Here is a 22,200-nt window from a genome sequence, read left to right as displayed (position 1 = left end):
AGTCAATGATGATCGTGTAAGGTAGTAGGTTGGATTGCAAGGATAAAAGGCCTGGACGATGAAACAGGTGCTAAGTTTTGGCCTGAACTTGACTTCTTTGTCTGAATTACTTCATTTATCAGAGTTGGTTTCTTTGTTTGAACCTGCTCCCCGGTTTAAGCCCAGCTTCTGCCTTTTGCCATGCCATTTATATCTAGATATCTGTATATGTGCAGAGTCTCCACTTGTCAGCTGGATTGTTGCTGCCCAAAGAAAATGCTCTCTTAAGCAATAAAATAATGAACAAATCCAAATAGGTTTGGTTAGGAGATGAAGTAATTTGGTAGCCGCTTGTAACCAAGAGCAGTTCTATACTGGAATATAGGTGCTGCAGAATACGGAGTTTATGAATTAAGATAAAATAGTGTGGGTTTTGTCTTTGCATGGGTTCATTTAATTTGTTTCCATTTAATTGTTGATGTGGTTGGGGAAATGCAAGTAAGGGTGAGAAAGAAATTCAGATTAGGCAACTGACAAATTTAAACCCTAGTCTGATTTGATGGTGAAGCTTTTGCTGAAACTTGGGTTTGTGTACACTTGAACCTGGTGTTAAAGTCATCCAAAAAATCTGGATGTGGTGCCCACTGGGATCTTCATTCCTGTTTCCTGCAGTTTCAAATTTAATGTGTAGTGGGCCAGAAGGCATTACTGACTGTTAGAAATTATTTTTTTGAAATTGTCTGGACTACCTGGGTAGATAGAATGAATTTGATAGTATTATTTGGAAAAATATTTTAATGCTATTTGATGGGGTTTTAACTTGTATTATTTAAATAGTGTTGCTGGATAATGCCTGTGAATAATTAGAATAATTTTGAGCTAACTTTTCTGTTTTGTGTTTGTTTTTTTTTCCTCCTTTCTTTGCAGGACAAAATGGCAAAAATGGAGGTGAAGACGTCACTTTTAGACAACATGATAGGAGTGGGAGATATGGTTCTTTTAGAACCGCTTAATGAAGATTCATTCATCAATAACCTGAAAAAGCGCTTTGATCACGATGAAGTATATGTGAGTATATGTTAACAAATAACTTTCTATAAGGACCTGTGTTGTCATTCTTAAAATATATGTTTGTTTATAAGTATGCACATAGATTGAATGCATTAATTGTATTAGAGATATTTAAAACCTTACTTGTGCTGTGGTCTTGCCTGTACTGCACTGTTTGTATTTGATCTTTTCCATCTAGAATGTTTTTACTTTTTTTGTCATTGCACAATGTGGTGGGCTTCTGATTTTCATAAAAAACAGTTCCAGAACTGATGATGACAGTAACTTTGATGCTTGTATTTTCAGAGGATGTTGCAGGTATAAAGAATTCACTCCCAGGGAAGGCACTTCCAGGATATTAGAGCGGGTGTATGTAGAAAGTTTATGCTTTTGATATGCTTGTGCTAGCTTCAATGTTGCCTGCTGTCTTTGATTTGCAAAAAAAGTTACATTTATTAGAATGGTTGGATTTTAAACTAGAAACAGTGAGCTTGGACATATGTGGAAGTGATCAAAATATTCAAGCATATTCATTTCTGAATGAGGATTGATAGGAGAGGTGTTGCGAACTGATATTTGAAACAGGATAGGAATGAAGAGGCAGATTGAGATTACAGTGAAACTTTTCATTTCCTACTTCATCCCTCTTTAGTCCGTTTTTGTTAAGATGTGCAGAGTATCGTATCTGTTGTACTGCTGGAGCTGTGTGAACTTCGTGACTTGTAGGGACTTTCCAAGGCTGCTGGTGAAAGATATAAGTCTTTTAAGAGCAAAGCTGAAATATTGAAGCCAAAGCATAGCTGCGATCTGCAAGTAATTGTGTCTGCAGCTTATTACAAATCAAATAATGTGTTCTGTACTTAATTATAACTTGGCCTCCCCCCAGCTTTTAATTTTTAGTGTGACTATATTTTTCCTTCTTGCTAAGCATTTGAACCTTCATGGTTTCATTATACTTTTTCCTTCCCATCCTCCCATATGGGAGGATCTATGTTGTCTTTATTTGCTTCTTTTGTCCTTTAGTTATAGTCTGTTGCTTTTATACCTCTGCTATTCCTTGCCTGCTGCATCTTTTTCCTGGAGTCATTTTCCTACTCAAGCATGCCTGTTCCCTTTTCTGTAGGCATTAGCTTGGCAATACAGTGTTGGACCTATCTGCTATTAGATCACCTTTACCTGCGTGCTTCTGAAGTCTGGACTGACAATTAAATTAACCAGAAAATTAAAGTAAGATGAGGATTCTCTGTATCCATTAAAACCTTGTTGGAGAAGAAACCAAAATGATATATATTTGTAGAAAGACTTCTTCCACAATGCTCAAAAGAAAAATCTTCCTGATACCTTTGAGAGTTACATTGCCAAAAAATTGTGTCTTAAATTTTCCTTGTTTTGTGAAGATACAGAATGCTCCCTCTTGATAACCCTTGGACGTTGATACAAGCAGGTAGATATCAGGCTCCTCTTTGCTGCTACATCCAGCTCTGGCAAGTTCCTCATTCCCAACAGTTGCCATGGGGGGATTCCGAGATATTTTTTGTTTGAGTCAGCGGCTTGTATAATTAACCTGTTTCACATCAGTTTTGGGGTTAACTCAGCATTCCTAATACCTACAGTAAAAGCAGGTGATACCGAATCATCTCATTACATTTTAGCTCATAAAAATATGAAGAAGAAGAGGGAACTGCTTGCCTAGAGACTGAAAAAGATGGTATTGCCTTGCCTAGTATTTGGTCATATTTGAAAGTTTTATTTAAAGCATTAAGGATAGAAACCTGCTCTGTGAGGGTACCCTGGACTATGGAGTTCCTTAAGAAGGACTGCCAAAAGTCATATGGGAGTGGATTTGTCAGGATTTTTTTTTGTCACATAAACTACTATGGATTGCAAAGTATTTAATTACGTGTTTCTACTTCATTTAGACTGGAGAGCTTCTGCTTGAAAGGAATCAGTTTGAATGGCAAATGGGCAATCTGTTTTATTTTTATCTGCTATTACACGCTAGCTGACAAGCGTGTTCAAACACATGGTTCTTTGAGATGGTGACAGAGAAACATGTATTTCCCTGTTTCTGATTCGTCCGGGCCTGGCACTAATGTGCAAGGTAATTAACAGTATTATGTGCTTTGGCAGGTAATACAAGGTGTCGCTTTTCTCTAGCATTGTAGGATCCTTTGCCTTGCAGCTGGGAAACCCTGGTACTTAAACCTGCTCTGTTGAGAAGTGTGAACTGCTGCCAAAACCAAAAGATATTTTTGTTGGTGTGTTTTTGGTGTGTGTGTGTGTGTGTGTGTTTTGGTATTTTTTTCCCTGGATCATTCCTTTGTAGTTTGTTGTACTATCAGTTACCCTTTTTATCTCCAGGCTTGTTTTATCATGTGTTTATTTTATTTATTTATTTTATTTTATTTTTTAAGGCCTTACAAGTACAGTTTGTGAATATACACTATGAAGGCAAAACGTTGCAGATCTTTGCAAGTATCAAAACATTCACTACATCCATGGTGGAAAGAATAGATGTTTCTGCCTGTGCCACGTGCTGCTACCAAGTATACGAGTTAGTTTGAGGAATATTATCTGCTTTCTCGGTTGAGTTCTGCTGCCCCGCAAATTTCGTGCCACTGTTATGTATTTTAGAAAACTTTTCAAACAGTAACAGTTGGAACGGTGCTCATGGTAACAACCACACATTAATTTTCAAGTGAAAATTCTTCTCTCCCTTCTTCTTGCCACCCAGTCTCTTCTCCCCAAACCTCACTCATGAAAACTACACTTTGCATTTCTGTTTTTAGACTCCAATGGGCACAATGAAGCCTTTGTTACATCTGGAAGTAATGTGTGTTTTACCACGTAAAATCTGTAGTTTGCATGCTGTCCTGGGGAAGCCAAATTTGGACTATTAAAGAACTGCTGTTGGTGCTTAACAAAGACTCGGGATTTCTTCAGCTCTAACAAGTTGAGCTCTCGGGATCCTTTCACAGGCGGCAGGAATGGATTTGTCGTTTTGTGGCTCAGTTGTGGGGTTAAGGTCACCCCTTGATTTCAGTGCTTCATTGTGGGCATTACTAAAAGTGGTGTCCAAGTTTAACAAAAAACAAAACTAAGTAGAACTGAAGCTATATGAAGGGATTGAAATGTTTCTACAGCAGTAAACCAGGGCTTACTCAGAATCAGCTTCTAAGCAGTTTTCTGTAGACCGACAGCTGTGTCTGCTATGTATGTTCATTTTAAAACAGTTACAGTTACAGCCTTCAAAAGGGTTTGTTGTGAGACCTGTAACATGAATAGCTTTGAAAATGCTGTGAAGTTGGCCAGATGTTGCATAATGGTGTGAGCCAGTCTTGATAGGTAAGTGTGAAAGTCAGGTCAGGCCGTCAGTGCATGGTGCCACATCTGTCCCCATAGCCAAAGGTGACCAGATAAATAGGCTCATTCTACTAGAAGAGAACACAATTTTTGTCTTTTGTAGTCTTTTTGCCAGTAACGTTTGACGCTGAATGTTTGATATCAGAGATCCTAGTGGCAGCTCCATGTATCCCTTCGAAATTCCAGATCTGGTCTATAAGAGACAGGGTGCGAATTTTGGCGTGGTCCTATGCAGGAACAGGAGTTGGACTCGATAACTCTTGTGGGTCCTTTCCAACTCAGGACATTCTGTGATCCTATGATAAGAGCTCTCCTTGCCAAGACCATTCAGATGTGGATCCCCTGACGGTTCTCTTGGACCATCCTGGGCACGGTCACTTTGAGCCCTTCAAGATTATATGAATTTCACAGTGAGGCACAAACAGGGCAATAAGAACACTCCTAAGAGTCAGAGAGCAGGCTACAGCTTGATTACCTGTTGTTCAATTTTATGTGTATTTGAGGGAAAGTTTAATGGACTTGGGTGTTAGGTTGCATACCAGAGTGCAAAACTGGAGGCCGTGCCATAAAAATAAGTGTGAAGGCTGGTGGAGCTGGAGTTTGGCCAAATATTCTACTGAAGTCCATCAGATTCTGCAGTAATCTCGTGCTGAGTGGCTTTGGGTTGAAGGGCTTCTTGGGTAACACATATGTGTTAATTGGAAATGGGAATCTTGGAGTTAAGTCATGTCTGGAAATGTCTGGGGTATGTCTGACCAAGAAAAACCTCATTAAAAAGCTGTAATTGTTTATTATATTCTCTTTTTTTGCAACGCTTGAAGTTTTCATTGACAGAATTTGCATTGCTTTTTCGCAAAAGTTGTTTTGTGTAAATATCAGTAACAAAAGCCTGTGAGAGGTTTTCTTCAACTTTATAAAGTAAAATGTGGCTCATGGGCAATGTAGCTAGCAAGCAGAAAAAAAAAATACAATGTTGATTATTTGAAGGTTCCAGGGAGCAGTTTGTGCGGTTGAAATGTGTGACCCAGAGACCGCATGGAAAACTTCAAACGCATTCATAAAATTCGGGTTGTATGTCGCTGATGAATTTTGACTCATTCTGTTGAACTCTCTCCCTGAACTTTTAATTTTGATTTTCTTTAAGTTGGCTGAAACTTGCTCAGCCCATCCAGCTCAGCAATTATTTTTCCTTTGTGTTTTTGGGATGCTGGCAAATGGGATGGGGGGCATCTGTCTGTATGTGCGCTTACAGTGACTCACAAATGGTAGAGATTCAGGCTAAATTGTAGTATATATATATCAGTCTGAAAATTATTTTGGGGCTGGGCTTGTTGTTTTGTGAGGAGTCTGGAGGGGAGCGGTGCTGTGGAGGCCTTTAGAAGCAAGATTCAGCTTTATTCTGCTGCCCTGCACATTTTTGCCTGCAGTTATGTTGTTTCTTGAAGTCTTCCCAAATTTGCAGAGGTCAGTGTTTTGTTCCTCACAACAAAAATGCTTCTTTGCTTTTTGTTCTTTACAACAAAACAGAATCTTTCTGATGTCAGCGTTTAATTTGTATTTTCTGCGCGTGGAGTTTGTGGGCTGCTTTGGGCAGGAGCAGCCTTATGGTACTGAACACATGTTGTTTTATCACTGAAACATGAAATATTTGGCATTCCAGTGTAATAACTCGCTGTTAGCTGTTTGAGGTAACATCCTTGTGGCTGTTGTGGTGCGCTCATTTCACAGACAGAGCTGCTTCCTCTGCGTCTCTATTGTTTTAATATTTTAGGGGTAGCCTAAAACTTGACTTTACTCCGCTATGTCTGCCTGTATATTGATTCACCCATTTTTCAGCTACCTTACAGTATTTAGGAGTTTACTGAATTGCCGTGAAGCATAGTGGCTTTGTTCCTGCCACGCTTGTACCTGGTATTCCAGGTGCTATGTTTGGAAGGAGAGGGTGGAGGACAGAATTATGTGAACAAGACCTATTGTCATGGTCTGTATTGGCCTTGTGCGACCAACCCTCCACGTCATTCTGTTGCTGTTCTGAAGAACAGAATTTTTATAGAATCATTTAGGTTGGAAAAGGCCGTCAAGATCATAGAGTCCAACCATAACCTAACTGCGGCACTAAACCATGTCCTTAGGAACCTTGTCTGTATAACTTTTAAACCCCTCCAGGGACGGTGACTCCACCACTGCCCTGGGCAGCCTGTTCCAATGCCTGACAACCCTTTCTGGGAAGGAAGTTTTCCTAATATCCAATCTGAACCTGGTTTTTTTGGTATTGGGAAATGTAAATGCAGCTTGCTGGGAAAATCTTTGTTGTAATATGATCGAGTGATTGGTGAAGTTCAGTTTTATCCTCAGTTTCATTACCTTCTGATGCCAGCAGTGTTTGCTGGAGTTTATCCAGCCAGTCCAGCCTGGGCTTTCCTTGTGGTGCTGTCGGAGCGGCAGGTTGCGATGGCCGAGCCCTTTCTGAAGGGCAGGATGGTTTGAGAGCCAGAGCCGAGCAGCCACCCGTCCGCCCATGGTGGGACCCCAGGGGACATGAGTTCCCTCTGATCTCCTCCTCTTCCTCCCTTGGGAGATGCCTGTGTTGGTTTGAGTGATTTTTCCCAGCAGTGCCTCAACAATTTCCCTCTTTGAGGGAAGTGGCTGAGTTGTAGTAATAATATTGTTGCAGCTGCCGCAGGCTGGGACCTTGGAGCCTTCAGCTTCTCTGGCAGATATGAAGAAGGGCTTGTGTCTGCCCAAGGCACATCTTTTCCCGTGATAGCTTGTCATCTAAGTAGCATCATTCTGCCTCCCTGTAGATCTTGTTTTGCTTGTTATCTAGATAGAAATCCTGTTGGTCCTGTGGTCCTGCGCATCAGTCCTCTCTGGTAAAACAAATTTTGTATCTTGCCCAGAGTCAGGGGTGAAGATTTTTGCAGCCAGCAGGCTGTTTGCTTTTTACCTTCAAGTGTTTTGTGGGAGGAGAGTTACTTATCTCAAGGCAATGCTTTCTGTCTTTTCCTTTTTGTATGGCTTTTTTTGAGGCAGTTGGTTGTAGGCCTGTATGCAATATCTGCGTAAAGGGAGTAAGAAAACATTAATAAGGATCACAGAAAATTATGTGTGTATTGTGAGCTGTGTGTAGGGGTCTCCTCCTTCCCTACGCACCCTTTCTTTTTTGCCTGGCATGAGGTTTTGAGCAAAGAGAGAAGGTGATGTAGGAAATGCCTCCCATTGGACCCTGGGGACTGTTGCAGTGCTGACTTTGCCCCAAAGTGCTATATATTTCTTCCCTGAGGTGATAATGACATTTTGGGCATTTTCTAGTGGTTTCAGTGCACGTTATATGAAATAAAACGCCAAAAAGAAGATTAATGAAAGGTTGCCAAATAACAGAAATAGAGTCAAAAGCATCCAAATACTGTAAAAACCTGTTTTTCACTGTGAGGAACATAGGTTAGCCTTGGCTGCAGAGTGGCAAGAGCCATCCTCTCACCACGTTTTATTCATACAGAAATAATGAAACATTGTGGACTGAGCGCTCTTGCTAATGTTTTCACCAATGGTTTCTTGGCACAGACACTGACCAGCCTCCAGCTACTGTTTGCTTACGAAAACAAGTCTTTATCTTTTGAAAAGTGAGCAAGCACTGACATTCCAGGGTATTTAAATGCTGTCTTTAAAATTTTTAGTGTCTGTTTTGGGTTGAGTTCCTGATCGCTTACTTTACAGGTTTTGTCTATAATTGTGTCCTGTGTAGGAATTCTGTTTGTTTGTATAAAAACACCCCAGTGTAGTCAGAGAGGCGGACAGCCGAGATGATTAATCTGCTTTGTTAATAACAACATTACAGTCTGTCATAATGATTGCGAGGTTAGCAGCAATATTTGCTGAGCATCAGAGAGATTTTTGGGGCTCGGATCTTGGTTTAGATTGTGGTTGTGCTACGATTAAGGGCTTGATCCTGATTCCTTTTATTTATTTTTATTTCCCCCTTCCCAATTCCAGGAACTCATCCACTGCCCTTCTATGTAGTTTCCTTTCCAGTCTTTCCTGTTCCATCCAGGTTTTACAAGGCTGCCTATCGTGATTAGTAACTGCATTAAGTACATAGAATTGTACTTACCAGAATTGTTTGTTTTCTGTTACAACATACAGACTTTGTCCACTACATTTCTGGGGCTCCAACGCTGTGTTTGGGATGATGGTCTTGAGCAAGAGAATTTTAATCATCCTGGGGAATAGGCTGTGTTTGTTCAGAAATCTAGTATTATATGTCTTCCCTCATACAAACATAACTAGAAAGACCTCCATCCAAACTACAGGGAAAAACGGTATCAAGGAGAGAAAGACTATGTGTGAGAGACTGGTTTGTATTTTCAGTTCACTGCAGACTAGCTTTTGGAAAAGTAAATTTTTAGCAGCAGTTTCCCTTCCAACGAGGGCAAGGGGTAGAAACAGGCTTTCTTATCTGCGGCAACTCATAGATTGTTCCAACCTCTTTAGAGCTCATCAGGAACTTTGTAGAGATGCTGTGTTTGCTGGGGAATACTAATGAGAGGAGCCAAAGCTCATTAAAGATCAGTGCCATGGGATGCTGTGCAAGTCCAACCCTTACTGGGTATAGGAGTATCCACGTGGAAGGTCCTGTTTGAGGAAACTTTGTTAGTTCCCCTTCTTCCCACTTGATCATCACTCTTTGGGGTTTGGGGTTGTGTTGTGCCAGCATCGTTGCTTGCAGGTGGTACCCGGAGGTTCTGCTCATGCTCCCAGCTCTCTGGAGCCCAGTATTGGCTCAATGCAAAGTGCAGCTGCATCGCTTGGATGGCAGGTAGAATTTATTTTGTACGTGCTGTCATGAAACAGCACCCACAAACCCCAGGATGAAATCCTAGTTTGTTTGTTTTGTGTTTTTCAAGCGCCCAGCCTATCCCTTCCCACCAAACAACGCAAACACCTACATTGCTACACACAATAATAAGGTAAATCAAAGCCCACAAATAATCACAATCCAAGGTGGGTTTGCTTTTGGTCTTGATGTAGCTCTTTTCCTTATTCTTTTCAAACAGAGCGTCTTGCAACTTTGCAAGTGTTTTCAACCTGAAAAAACACAATGGAGCAGAAGGAGGGTGCATTTAGCTCTTTTATTCAAGGTGCATTTAGCTATTTTATTGTGGCCAGCCACAATGAAAAGCAAATTTAAGCATATAGCACGCTTGTTCAAATAATAGGCAATATTTTAGTAAGGCACTGATCTTGTTGCTCATGTTAGTTAAAATAAGAAACTTCATTGTGGAGGAACATGGCAGTGTTAAATTTGCAAGTTTCTCTTTGAGTTTAAGACAGTTCAGAAAACAAAACGTGTAAGTACAGGCTTCCTCTGCATCTGCTGTCTCCTTGGCCTCGGCTGTTCTGAGCATGCAGGGGCACATGTGCTTAAGAGCTGGCAAGATCCAGAACCGCAGTGGTTCAGTCAAATGCAAATGAAAGTGAGTATTGTATTAGAAATACAATTTTGCATATGTCACATAGAAACAAAAACAACACAAAAATCCCCACAAAACCAAAGAGCTGCACCCCCACCCCGAAGAAAAAATTGCTGCTGGATGATCCTTGTTTCTGGATTTGTTCCAATAAAATCTAGTCATGCTTCTCTTTGATCTTACGTCAGTGTCTCTCGTTTCAATCAATTGTTATAGTGGTGTGATCTTAAACTCTTCCAAGTCATAGGAACCCAATGCATTAAAGCATGATCTATACTAAAGAAATGTGCTTCATGCACATCTGGAGTATTAACAGTGGTCTGAATAAGTGGAAGAAACAGTATCTACACTAGCAATCTTATTTTACTAGAATTTCTTTGTTTCCTATTTCTATGTGCCAACATTTAAAGAGTAAGTCAATAGAGGACCCTTACTGAGCCCTGGCCATTTAGCACACTTGCAGTTGGGCATTTTACTGCTGGACTGATGTGTGTGCAGCAGCAATTTTTCTGGGCTGTTACACGCTGCCATGGGTAAGAAGCCGTGAGTTTGTTTTCAAAAGAGCTGCTGAAAGTGATGTATGCTTGCAGCCAATCTTTGTAGAGCCTTAATAATTTTAGACTCGACAGAAGGTTGTTTTGCAGAGGATGCTTTCACCATAGCGCCTGTGCCTCCTGGGTATAGAGGTGTCTGGGGACCTTTTGCTGGGCTTTCTGTAAGGTTTTTGCAGCCTTTCGGCTGAAAAGGTCCCCAGGCCTTTTGGGCAGTTTGCCAGTTTCTAGCAATAGCTTTTCCTCAGCCCTTGGCCGCCTCTAGGCTTCTCCTGAGCAATGGGAGCCTTGTGTCGTCTTGGTATTTTGGGCCTCTTCTTAAGGCAGTCTTAAGGTTAGAAAGACACAGAAGCCCTCACAGTAGCAGTAATGTCTTGCCCCAAGCAGTTACGTTGGCTTTCAGCCCTAGGGGGAGAAAATGAGGTATCAAGGTCTCTTGGATGCTGCATCTCTTACCAGTACTTGGAGCTTTTCCAATTGAATTGGTATTTAGAATTTTCTTCCTGCTCAGTGTCTTAAACCCTTTACTGGACAAGAACGAGTTGTCTGCATTGTTTTGGTGGAGCATGCAGAATGTGGTGTCGTTTAACGTGATAGAAATTTGAATACTGTTTTCCACAGGTGAAATGCTAGCCCATTGCAGTGTTGCCATGGTACGTGACAGATGCACCAATAAACAATGAGTTTAGAGTCCTTTTGGTTTGGGTTCTGGACAAACATGCCACAGAGGCAGAATTTACCTTTGTGAGCTATTGCAGTAAAGTGGAAATTTGGAGAAAGGAGCATTATCAAGAGTCTCTAGTTAGCGAAACTCAAGGAGACAGCAGATCTTGTCCAAACTCATGTAACAAATCCATGTCAAAGCCGAGAAAGAAATCGGATCTCCTGACTGCCTCCTGTGTGTTCATCTTCGTGAGGCTGTTCCTCTGGGGTTTCATTTTTTTTCCCTAAAACGGGGAAAATGAAGGGTCTCTGTAGTCCCTGGGGTGACACAGTAGAGTCTCCCGCTACTCTTTGGCTTTCTGCTTTCAGCACTGGAATGTTTCTGTGCTTCTTGCATGCTCAAGGATTTAAGCCATTTATTTTGTTTGTTTATAATAGAGTTCTGGTGGGAAGGCAGATGTTATGTGGGAAAGCTATTTTCTGGATTTGTTTATCCCCGTTATGTGGAATCTCACAGACCACCAGTAGCAAGTAGCTATTAGGCATCGGTGTTGAGATACTGGCATTTTTAGAAGAGGAAATATCTTAGTTCTTATAAGCAGCTTTGCAGCAAAACCAGTGATTTCTTGGCATGCCTTGGCTTAGTGTTTAAAGTGGACATGAGTATGTCTTTGTTTCTATATAGTCATTTGACCTTTTGAAATATTGATATTTTAGGAAATGGTCTGTATTTGTTCATGTTTGACAATAAACAGCTGACTTGAATTCCCAGAATACATCATCTAAGCAATACTTAGCTACAGGGAGATGGTTCTAAATAAATCTCATTTGCATGCTTGTGTTCAAAATTAAAGATCAAGGTTTTCACTTTCACTTGTCTTTGCCTTGCATTTCAGGATACTTCAAGGAATTTAGCAATTCTATGCTGTTATGATAAACAGAATAGCTGAAAAGGGCAAGCCTTTGAGTTCCAAAGAATTCCTGTTTCAACATAAAATCTTCAAGATCTGACCCTCATCTCTCTTGTGCTGATGTTCTCCAGCACTGATTTCACAACAGCCTGAATTCACAAATTCTTAAGATGTAGGAGGAAACGAGTTAACATATTAATGCTTCATTAGGAAAGAGTCCTAACTGAGGTATCCGTGCACTTGTAGAAGACTAGAAAGCTTCCTACTCTTGGATATCTTTTATTCTTGCCAAGAATCTGTAGGTTTGCAAATTGCCAAAGCCACATGCATTGAGAGTGCAAAGTAAACACTGTAGAAAGGCATTTTTTTCATTTTCTTCTTGTTCAGCCAAAGAGATTAGACATAGATGGAAAACACTTTCCTCCTTTGGGGGAGGATGACCACAAAACTAGAATGATTTTTTAATTATTATTATTTGAAGAAAATATTTACGAGCACACACACTGTGGCGTGTGTTTATAAGAAGCAAAAATCTTAATTATTTTGGATATATGAGGGGGAGGGGAAATGTTTTGCAGAAGGTTTCTGGCCAATTCTGAAGGAGAGGAGAGAGTATGCGTTGTTCAGAAATGGTGAGTCTTGAGGCCACTTAGTCAAGTGTCACATTTCATTGCAGCAGTTACTGTATGATGAATTGTCAGCTGTGGCTGTTCCTGTTTCATCGGATGGGTGGTAAACACTACAAGGATGAACTGTGAGGGGCTCTGGAAGTCTCATGCTACTTGTTTTATCACTGCAGTTTAGTTCAACTCAGTTCTAAATGGGACAGAAGATGCCGTGCGTGTTCATGGCTTACCTGTGCGTGTGTGTGCTATGGAAATGGGAAGTGGTGCTCTCCTGGCTTTCTACTTAAGACCAAATTTGTTAGCATTTAGCAGAAAATTGCTTTAGACATGAAAGTTAGATAGGGAAGGGTTGCAGCAATTAATATTTTTAATTAGTGGCAGAAGCTGTGGAAGTAATTCAGTGCTCTTCTTGGAGGGAAACTTGGGCTTCTGGTGCCTCTGTTCCCAGTTAAAAATGCGTTTTACAGTGCTGCACTGTGAGAAAAGCTGTGAAGAAAGCCAATAGTGATTGCGAGGTGCTAAGGTATCACTGCAAAGAAGCTGCTTAAAACCATAGATCTATGTTAAAAACCATTGTGGGTTTTGTTTTTTTTTCCCGCCCCTCTCTTCTCTGTAGTTATTATCAAATGTAATCCAAATAATAGAGGAACCTGCGGCTTTTGTGTACTGCCTTTACACCCCCCAGGAAGTGCCTGCTTATTGGAAAACGGTGTTTCACCAGGTGTTATTTATTTATTTCACAGTTGTGGAAAGAGATACCAAACACTTGGGGATTAATTAGGCTTTGATGAGTATCTTGCAGGTAGGGTGGAATGGGGTTTTGGCATTTTTTGCCGCTGGGGTGTGTTTTGAACGCAGCCCTGGCAGCTGGAGGGAGGCACAGAGAGCTGTGGGGCTTAACGAAGGTGGATTAAATGTGTTGTGTGCCAACGTGATAATTAATCATGGTGTATGGTATCGGTCTTCATTCAGCTCGGGAGTGAACGGGAGCTAATGAAGTAAAACAATACATTACTCCCTCTTTCCAGGGGTAATGGTGAGTATGTGTAGAACCTGGAATTAAAATTATCTTCAGCGCCCGAGGCTCTGTAGAGGCGGCACGAAGCTCCTGCAGCTCCAGCTTTGCCTTCACGTGGTTTTGTGTGAGTGCCCAAGGGCTGCAGCAAAGCTCATGTGACGTTTGCCACACAGATGGAGTCGATTCTTCGTGATGTGTGTCCTTGTCCCTTTCCCTTCCCCAACGGAATGAGTCACAGAAATGTTGTACGATTGGGCTTTCTTTTAAAAAAAGGTTTGTAAGAGGCTTTTGGTCAGGCAGAAATTGTTACTTGGTACCCAGCGGTGATTGTTGAGAGAGAGCTAAAAGATGTTTCAGAGTCTGAGTACTTATCTGTTCATTGCTATAATTAGACTTTTTGTTTGTTTTTGCATAGATATTAAATGGGAGAATAATATATAAGAAGCGAAAGTCTGTTAAAAAGAAAAATCTGTAAAGATTTTTTTGTTTTTCTTTGACAGACATACATTGGCAGTGTGGTGATATCACTAAACCCCTACAGACCTCTACCCATTTATACTCCAGAGAAAGTGGAAGAATACAGAAACCGAAACTTTTATGAACTCAGTCCTCACATGTAAGTACACTGGAGAAGTTTTAGTTTTCATCCTGTCCCAAAACAGATGGTGCCAGCTGTCTCTGTCATTAAAAAGTCTGTGCTGGTTAAGCACAGCAAACAAAAATCACACCGCTACTCCCCAAAATGAATTTTTATTAGTTCATCCTTATTTTAAAGAGAAGTCAAGTTACTCTTTCATGTATTTAGATCCCGATATGTGCATTTCAGAACATTTTCCTGTAATTGTTAGCGGTAGCCTTTATTGCTGCATTGTGAAGTAAGTAGTCTGTTTTAGCGGAAATGTGTTTCTTTCAGAGTCCAGATTGCCTTGTGAAAGCCTCTAGCTGTTCAAAATGTTTGAGTCATGTAGTGTTACATAGGAAGCTCTTAATTTCTCTTTGCACAATGCCAAAAATGAAAAAAACCCTCATGATGAATGCAAAAATATATTGTATGTATCTGAATGGTATCTGTAGGGAAAAAGAAGCTTGGTCTCCTCTCCTCTATGCTGGGTGGCAATGAGCCCATTCTAGGAGGGCAGTCAGAGAGCCATAAATAATGCAAATTTTAAGGCTAAAATATGTAGCATATACACAGACATATAATATTGCAAAGTATTATTTGCATATGATGTATATTTCAAGTCTAAGTTTTAGTGGCGTATCTATTTATTTATTTAAACTTTTAGGTTAAAAGAAAATAACATTTGGAAACAGTTCCGGAAGTTATTTTGTTATGATTCATTTTTTCGCCTTCACTCTTCATCAGTAACTTTTGCAGATGCATTGGCTGAAATGCAGACAGCAGATTAATCAGGTCAAATAAGCTTCTGGTTGTTCTTGGCCCTCTTGGGTCTGAACTCTGGCTATGTCCAGGTTTTCTTTCGGCACAGTTTTGTTTAGCAAGCATGGCTGCTTGCTAAATTAACAAAGTTGCTAAAAGGACTCTCTGCTCTGCTAACTTTGTGCAGCTGCCTAAAACTTACTGTTGTCATATGATGGAGGATTTTTAAAAGCAAAATCCGAGTTACAATTTGTTTTGCGTTATGGAAGTCAGTACTATGTCCTTGGCTGCATGTTGAATCAAGTTGAATCAAGTACAAGGTGGTTTTCCAGGACTGAAATGCTCAACAGTCAGTCTGATATGTATTACGAGAGTCTTAACTTGGCAGAAAAATGTTTCATAAACATTACTGATCACTAAAGACAATCATTGTGTAGTCAGGCTGCATCTCAGAGCGAGAACTTCTGGTGTCGAAACACTAGAAATTCAGTTTAAGACCAGTAGTTTGAGAAAGTGTTGAATTTTAATTTATGTTACGAGATCTCAATTGCGTGATGGTAATAGATATTCCTGGCAAGTTTGGATAGAGTGCCAAGTCTTGAAAAGTGTAAGACTAATTTGTCTTGGATAGATATGATCTCTCCACAAATTTTCTTTATTTGGTATTGTTTCTGCATACAAATTTTGTTGTCTGACACCTGCTAAGTAGACAAAATATCTTTAAAAATACAGACTATGAAATAATGTCTGTTATAGTTTCTTGTACGGATACAGTGTTTTCAAACTGTAGAAATACAAAATGATCTTATTTGTGGTGATCTTGCTTCCCTTCCCACCTGTCCGTAGATGCTTATGAGAACTGCAGAATCAAGAGAGTCACTTTTGTCTCTGCTAAAATTGGTGAACTTCTCACCATCTTTAAAAGATGCTTTTGAAATACTATAGGTGTCTAAAATACAAGGCAAAACTGGGTTTGGGTCAGAGCTGGCATCATCCAGCCTTGGAGCTTGCAGCTAATTCTAGGCTTGACTGATGTTGGGAGGCTGCTGTTAAACACAGGGTTCAGACGTATCTGGGCAGGGAGATACACCTTGCAATCAAGGTTTGGGGTTTTTTAAATTTTATTTTTTTAGCTGCTCAGGAACTTTAATGAAGAGATGTTGTGAGGCAAACTGCAATTAGTGGGATTGCTTCTGACACGGGGGTAAAAAACCACCATGTTGATTTGTGGAGATGTTCATACTTATTTTTCTTTGATGTGTAAATCTCCATTGAGTCACAGCCTCTGTGGAGGAACTGATTGTGGGTATGCCCACTGTACCATTTGAGTGTGCTTTGGGAAAAGGGGGTTGGTTCCTATTGTGTAATCCTGAGCAAAGCAAAACTCTTGACTGTTTATAAGGACACTGATGCATATGACCTATAAAGTGTGTCTAGAAATAAATTTATATATAGTGTGTTTCTTATTTCAGCATCTCCTTTGTGCAAATAATCAGTTTAATTTTGTTGCTAGCGCTAGCTAGGAAAATTCAAACAAGGGGCTTTGGTCTCTGCCAAATTTACTCTTCTAAAACATAATGCTCAAAGCCTTTGTGAAGAGAGATTTTTCAAAATTAAGCATGTGTGAAGGCAGCACCCTCCCTGTAGGCAGGGATGCGCTCTTTGATTATTTAAACAAATAAAAAGCACAACCATCAGCATTGGGCGTAAATTGGGCACAAGATAATTGGCATAACCGGCAGAGTGCCACCGACCGAATCAGCGTCCTGCACAAAAATGCTGGGCTTTGGTCGGGAAGAGGAAAAGCCATTATATGTGTCGTCTTGGGCACGAGTCGAAGCCAGAGACCAGCAACACAGTGCCGAAGCCCATACCATACAATCTTTGCAAGCCTTCGTCCAGTCTTTGCAGGGGCAAGCAGAGGCCTTGAAAAGACAATTAGAACAAGAAAAAATCCAAGCAAGCAATTTACGATCAGCTCTTAAAGACCAGTTTATAGGCACAAGCTGCAGTGGCTTTTTGCCTGCTGGTAGAGAGCCTATATATCTCTCCAAAGAGGTGGATGAGGCAAGATGGAGGATGGAAATGCCTCCTCCCTCTGTCCGTTCACTGGTCAAAAGTGAGTACCAACATGAGCATGGTGAATATGAATCTTCTAAAATTATCACCAAGGAGGTTCCACACTCTGCAGCTGAATTAGTCAAACTAAAAAAGGATTTTAGTCGTTCACCAAAAGAGTCTGAGATGGAATACATTTGCAGGGTGTCATTGTTTGGGGGATCAGATACTATTAAGTGAACATGAAGCCGAGGGCTCCTGCGGGCCAGGAGGGTTCCTGACCACCGGTGACCACTGCATGCCCTGGTCCCTAACACAAAGAGCGGCCTATGGAGCTGGAGACCTCAACCCTTTGGAACCAGGGGGATCCCCTTGCCATTGTGGGGATGGTCAACCAATTAGTGGAGAATGTACAGGAGGCAGCTTGTCTGCAAATGATGTGCGACCAGGAGCTTAAATTTAAACAAGAATACCCAGTGATGATGCCAGTTGACCCAGAACGAATGACACCCCTCACATGGGGCCTCCTGGACTCCCTAAAAGCTTTTGGCATTCAGCTGCAAGGAAAAACACAGGTGATGTCCCAGAGCAAAAGGGCTGTTGCTGCTTTAGAGGGAATAGTGGCCACCAATCACAGATCCCCTGAAAAGTAAGTTTGGACTTAGGGAAAGGTGTCCCAGGAGTTAGTTAATTATGGCCAAAAGTATGGTCCAGTGCCCTCTGTTGAAGGTGGCTCGAAAGCTATCAGATGAACAGAGTGGCACTCCCCTTTTAAAACAAAACTCCTATGGAATAACAACAATAGGGGCACCTGAAACATGAGAATCCCCAGGCCCCAAGGGAGAAACATTATGCCCTCTGGAAGAAGGGTATTTTAAAGTGGATCCCTTGGGTGGTGGTGGATGGGCTACCCACTCACTCCAACCTGGAAAGGTTTGTGAAAGGCTGGGCCAAAATACCGATGGGTTGGAAAAAAACACAATCGAAAGTGGACCTTAGGAGGGTGAAAGAAAATGGGGGGATAAAAGCAACACTGGACCCCAACAGGGGCTCTCAAGCAACTACTGTGGGGTGTTCCCAGGGCTCTGTCTGTGTGTGGGAGCTCCTGGGAAACGTGGAATCTAAATCACATTTTGGTTATTTTCCAGTAGTTTTGTACAACCTTCTGTCTGTCCTTGAGGTACGTGTAAGTGCTTCAGTGGGATTGATTTTGGTGTGGGGAGGATGTGCTTGAGAATGCCAACTGTACCAGGAAAAGAGCAGCCTTGGTGAGCACATGAAAAAAGAAGGAAAAAGAGAGAGAATTATATAATAACATGCAGGAAATCCATACCTAGATAATTTTTTCCATATAGGGCCATTGAAGGGAAGACATGGGAGTGAAGAATCTCTTCACATGTTTTCTTAGCCCTGGTTGGACAGAGGAGGGAAGTGAACACCCAGTCACCTGTGTGTTCTTGGGAGCGTCTGCCAGGGTGACTGATGCTTGCGGTGACGCTAGTTAATACTTAATTGTAGGGTTTGGGCAGGGTCACTTTTTTTTTCTTTTTTTTTTTTTTTTTATATGATCTTTGGAAACTGGAGTAAAGCCATGGACACATTTTGAATGGGCAGCCAAACTGAATTTCTGGCAGAGAGTTTCTGGTCAGATGATAGCGTTATACCTGATAAAATTTGATCAAAGAGGTTTTATTTTAATGGTTTGTTCCTGTCTTAATACACCGTTGTTGTGGCACCATGCAATAAAGTGTTATTTAGATCTCCTGCAATGCTTGTTTTTCATAGTCTGTGGCTTCTTGCATAGCTGTAATAGGAAATTTACCAAGCTTTTTATTTATTTTTTTTCCCAATGTTTTGTTAATCTGTTTTGTCTTTATCTGCAAGGCAAGATCGAACTTGTCTCTGACCTGGCAGGGCAGACTATGACATTTCAGCGTTCAGTGCTTGATTTGTGCAGTCCTTATGCTTCTGTTCTGCTCATTCAGTTGATGTAATTACTCTTTCAGCTGACGTGATTACTGTTTTGCTTACCTTGTGGCTAAGCTAGACATGAGAGAGGACCAAGCTGTCTATCCTGCTAAATTACCTTGACTTCTATCAGTGACAAAGGCAGCTGCTGGCATCTTTAAACCAAAGGTGATAGGAAATAAATAGCTTTTTGCGCCATTTATTTGTAACCATCATGTCGTATTGCTTTCCTACCAGTAGCAGGTTAGCTGTAAGGGATTGCAGAGTAGGTGCTTTCTTACATTTCCTATTTTACTACTGGCTCCTGGCAGCTCTCCGTCCATGGGAGGTGGGGTGGAATGTGGCATTTTGCTCCCTTTAGTGTTCAGAAACACCTGCTCACTTTACAAGGATCATGGATTATTTTGAGGGACAAAATAGAAAATGGCAGCAGTATTGCTAATGACAAGTAAATAAGAGTTCAGAGTCACCATGCATTTCTTTTAGCTGTGTACTGAAGTATTTGAGGTAACTGTGACAGCAGGAATATATCTGGAGAAGGCTGTTTTCAGACATCTGTTGCATTTCACATAGGCAATTTTGCTGTACATTTTATTTACTTTTTATTATTTTAAGTCAAATATTTCTGAAGAGACAGTGGTTTTGCCTTTAAAATCTTTCAAATTTGAAGACAAACTTGTGCATGCAACTCCTGAAAACCAGCTTCCCTTTATATAGGACACAAGCACAAATATATCAACCTGATGGCTGTTAAAATCTAAGAATGAGCAATGTTGCCCATTTCAATGATCATATTAGTAATCGTTGGACCAAATATTTATCCTGCAGATATCTGCAATTACTCTGACAATAAATACAATTTTCAGTTTCGTTTTCAAGTTTTAGCCAATGTCAGCAGTGATTATAGAAGTTATATTTTTATTTCTGGCTTTTTTTGCTCATATTCCAGGATGGCATGTCTTTAGAAACACGAAGGCTACAGTAACTCTTTTTCTCTGTTTCGTCCTAATGGTGTGATAAAGCCTCAGCTGTGAAGGATAGGTTTTGCCTAGATATAAAACTAAGCTTTTCCCTATCAGTAGCAGAGTTTTAAGGCACACAGTAGCTTGCTTTATTTGTTGAAGAAGGGGGTGGTGGGGTGAGATCCTGTGCTGTAGTTCAGTGTCCTTCATTGCCCCAATATGTTTATTTTAACATTTCCTTTTTAATTTGTCCATTCCTAATTCTCATTTGCTTTAGTTTTGGGGGTTGTGTGTGTGTGTGTTTTGTTGTGTTGTTTGTTTTGTTTTGTTTTTGATTTCACGCTATGGTTTTGTTCACCTTGCCAGTTATCCCCTTTTTACAGACCTTTTGTTCTACTCCTAATAATTCCTGACTTCTCCAGAGACTCTGTCTTTGGACTTATTCTTGTGGCTCAGTGAAGTGCCTCTTTCAGAAGAGATTTACAGTCGAGGGAAGATGAACTCTTCAGAGGTTAGTTGGCAAAATTAACTGCTGGGCAGGGAGGGAACATCCATGGCTGACAGAAATCATAAATAGCAATTAGGGAGGACTGCCAGTATGTAATTGCTAAATCCATGCTAGGAATGAGATGAATGAAGAAGGGGGAGAAAAAAAAAACCTACAGAGAATATTGAAGTCTTATTTTGGAAGGGGTCAGGCTTATTACTCTTTTAACCCCTAAGGTGAGGCAGTGCTGGATGTGGTGCATCCATGAATGTAAATCCCTTGAGTTTATTGATGAAAAAGGGATGAAACATCACTTGCTTCAAGAGTCAGAAGAACTCTGGTGCCTGAGAAGAGCCTCTTCTCTTGCAGGCTGCTGGCACCACCCGTATCGTGCATGGTTCCCCAAATTTTACACTTGGTAGGAGACCTCAGAAGTCCTTCTGAGAAAAGAGAGTTTTGAGGAAGGCAGTTCTGATGTGGCTACATGGAAATGCCTGTTGGACTCTCTGAAGAGTGTTTTCTGAGCTTTGAAGGCTTAGGGTATAAAGCAAGGTTTTCTCTCGCATACAACAATAAATTTAAGATTTTCCTGAAATCTGAGCAGGGCTGTTTGAGTTGGTTTGGATTGCACATAATGCAGCCATCTCACCCCAGTGCTTTAGAGGTGAATATAGTCTTATTGACAAGAACAGTAGTTGCTTGTTTGCTGCCGGTATTAGATTGCGTGAAATTTTGTACCAAGGCATAATAATACAGGAACTGATTTATAGCAGGACATGCCATTGTAAGGAGGCTCAAAAAATGCACCCAACACCCAAGAAATATAAACAGCCTGGAAAAGCAGCATATAGATGAGTTGTGTGCTTTATTTTAGTTTTGAAAGTGGTCTGGAGTGACGTTTAGACTGGATTCCAAAGTCCACTGGAACGAGCCTTTCTGTCAGTCCTCTAAGTAGCACTGCCTAAATTAAGAAATGAAAAGGTCCCTTAAATTCTTTCTGTTTGGCACTGGTGCTGTCATTCTCCTGCAAGTGTCTGGGAAATGGGATTTTCGACAGGAAAATGTCGGATGCTGTGCAGCTGCAGAGCCACAGCACAGGCTCACCCTGGCATCAGATGGTCTAGTGGTGTGGAACCAGGTGGATTTTTGTGCTGTTTTGGCATTTAAACACTTCCTAGGCTAGGGAGGAGCAGATATAGACTACAGGGGATATAAAAAGCATCAAGGGAAATGCATCTCCCAAAATACTCCAGGAAGCGGAGTGGACTCTGCCCCTGGTCTCGCCCTCCAGCATCTCTCTGTCTCTCAGTAGCTACAACAGTGTATATTGAGGTGGCAAAAAATATTCAAAAGCACCAAGTCCACTGGCTTACAGATGATTTTGGTCTCCACGGCCATCTCATTTGGCAGCACTGTCAGTCACGGCTCCTGAAGTCCTGCTGCTGGAGGTCCCTTCTCTGGGCAGGACCTACCTGGCTTTGGTGGTCCTAGCCAATTTAAAGAACCACCAACCAACCAACCAAAAAACTCCCACAAACAACAACAAAAAACCTGCACACAAATTAAAAAAAACAAAACCAAAGTAAAAAAAAAAAAACCCCGAAACCAAAGTAAAAAAAACCCAAACCCAAACAGCCCCCCTCAACTAACCAAACCCCAAAACATAAAAAAACCCCCAACCAAACAAAACCCAACCAACCAAAAAAACAACAGCC

General features: G+C 41.0%; 1 protein-coding gene across 4 annotated transcripts in view; it reads left to right on the top strand.

The window, feature by feature from the left end:
• Positions 1-677: 677 nt before the first annotated feature.
• Positions 678-22,200, top strand: part of MYO1B (myosin IB) — a gene marked incomplete at its 3' end in the record, with an annotated part of 86,364 nt that continues 64,841 nt past the window's right edge. For all 4 annotated transcript variants that reach the window (XM_080347095.1, XM_080347094.1, XM_080347093.1 and 1 more), the window contains exons 1-2: positions 678-1,047; positions 14,130-14,245. In XM_080347095.1, coding sequence (XP_080203221.1) covers positions 913-1,047; positions 14,130-14,245 — 251 coding nt within the window. In that variant the 5' untranslated portion in view covers positions 678-912. The remainder of the gene's footprint in view (positions 1,048-14,129; positions 14,246-22,200) is intronic.

Source organism: Nesoenas mayeri (genome assembly GCF_963082525.1).
Source record: "Nesoenas mayeri genome assembly, chromosome: 6".
In the NCBI taxonomy this organism is placed as follows: domain Eukaryota; kingdom Metazoa; phylum Chordata; class Aves; order Columbiformes; family Columbidae; genus Nesoenas; species Nesoenas mayeri.
This window is presented reverse-complemented; position numbering and strand designations above follow the sequence as displayed.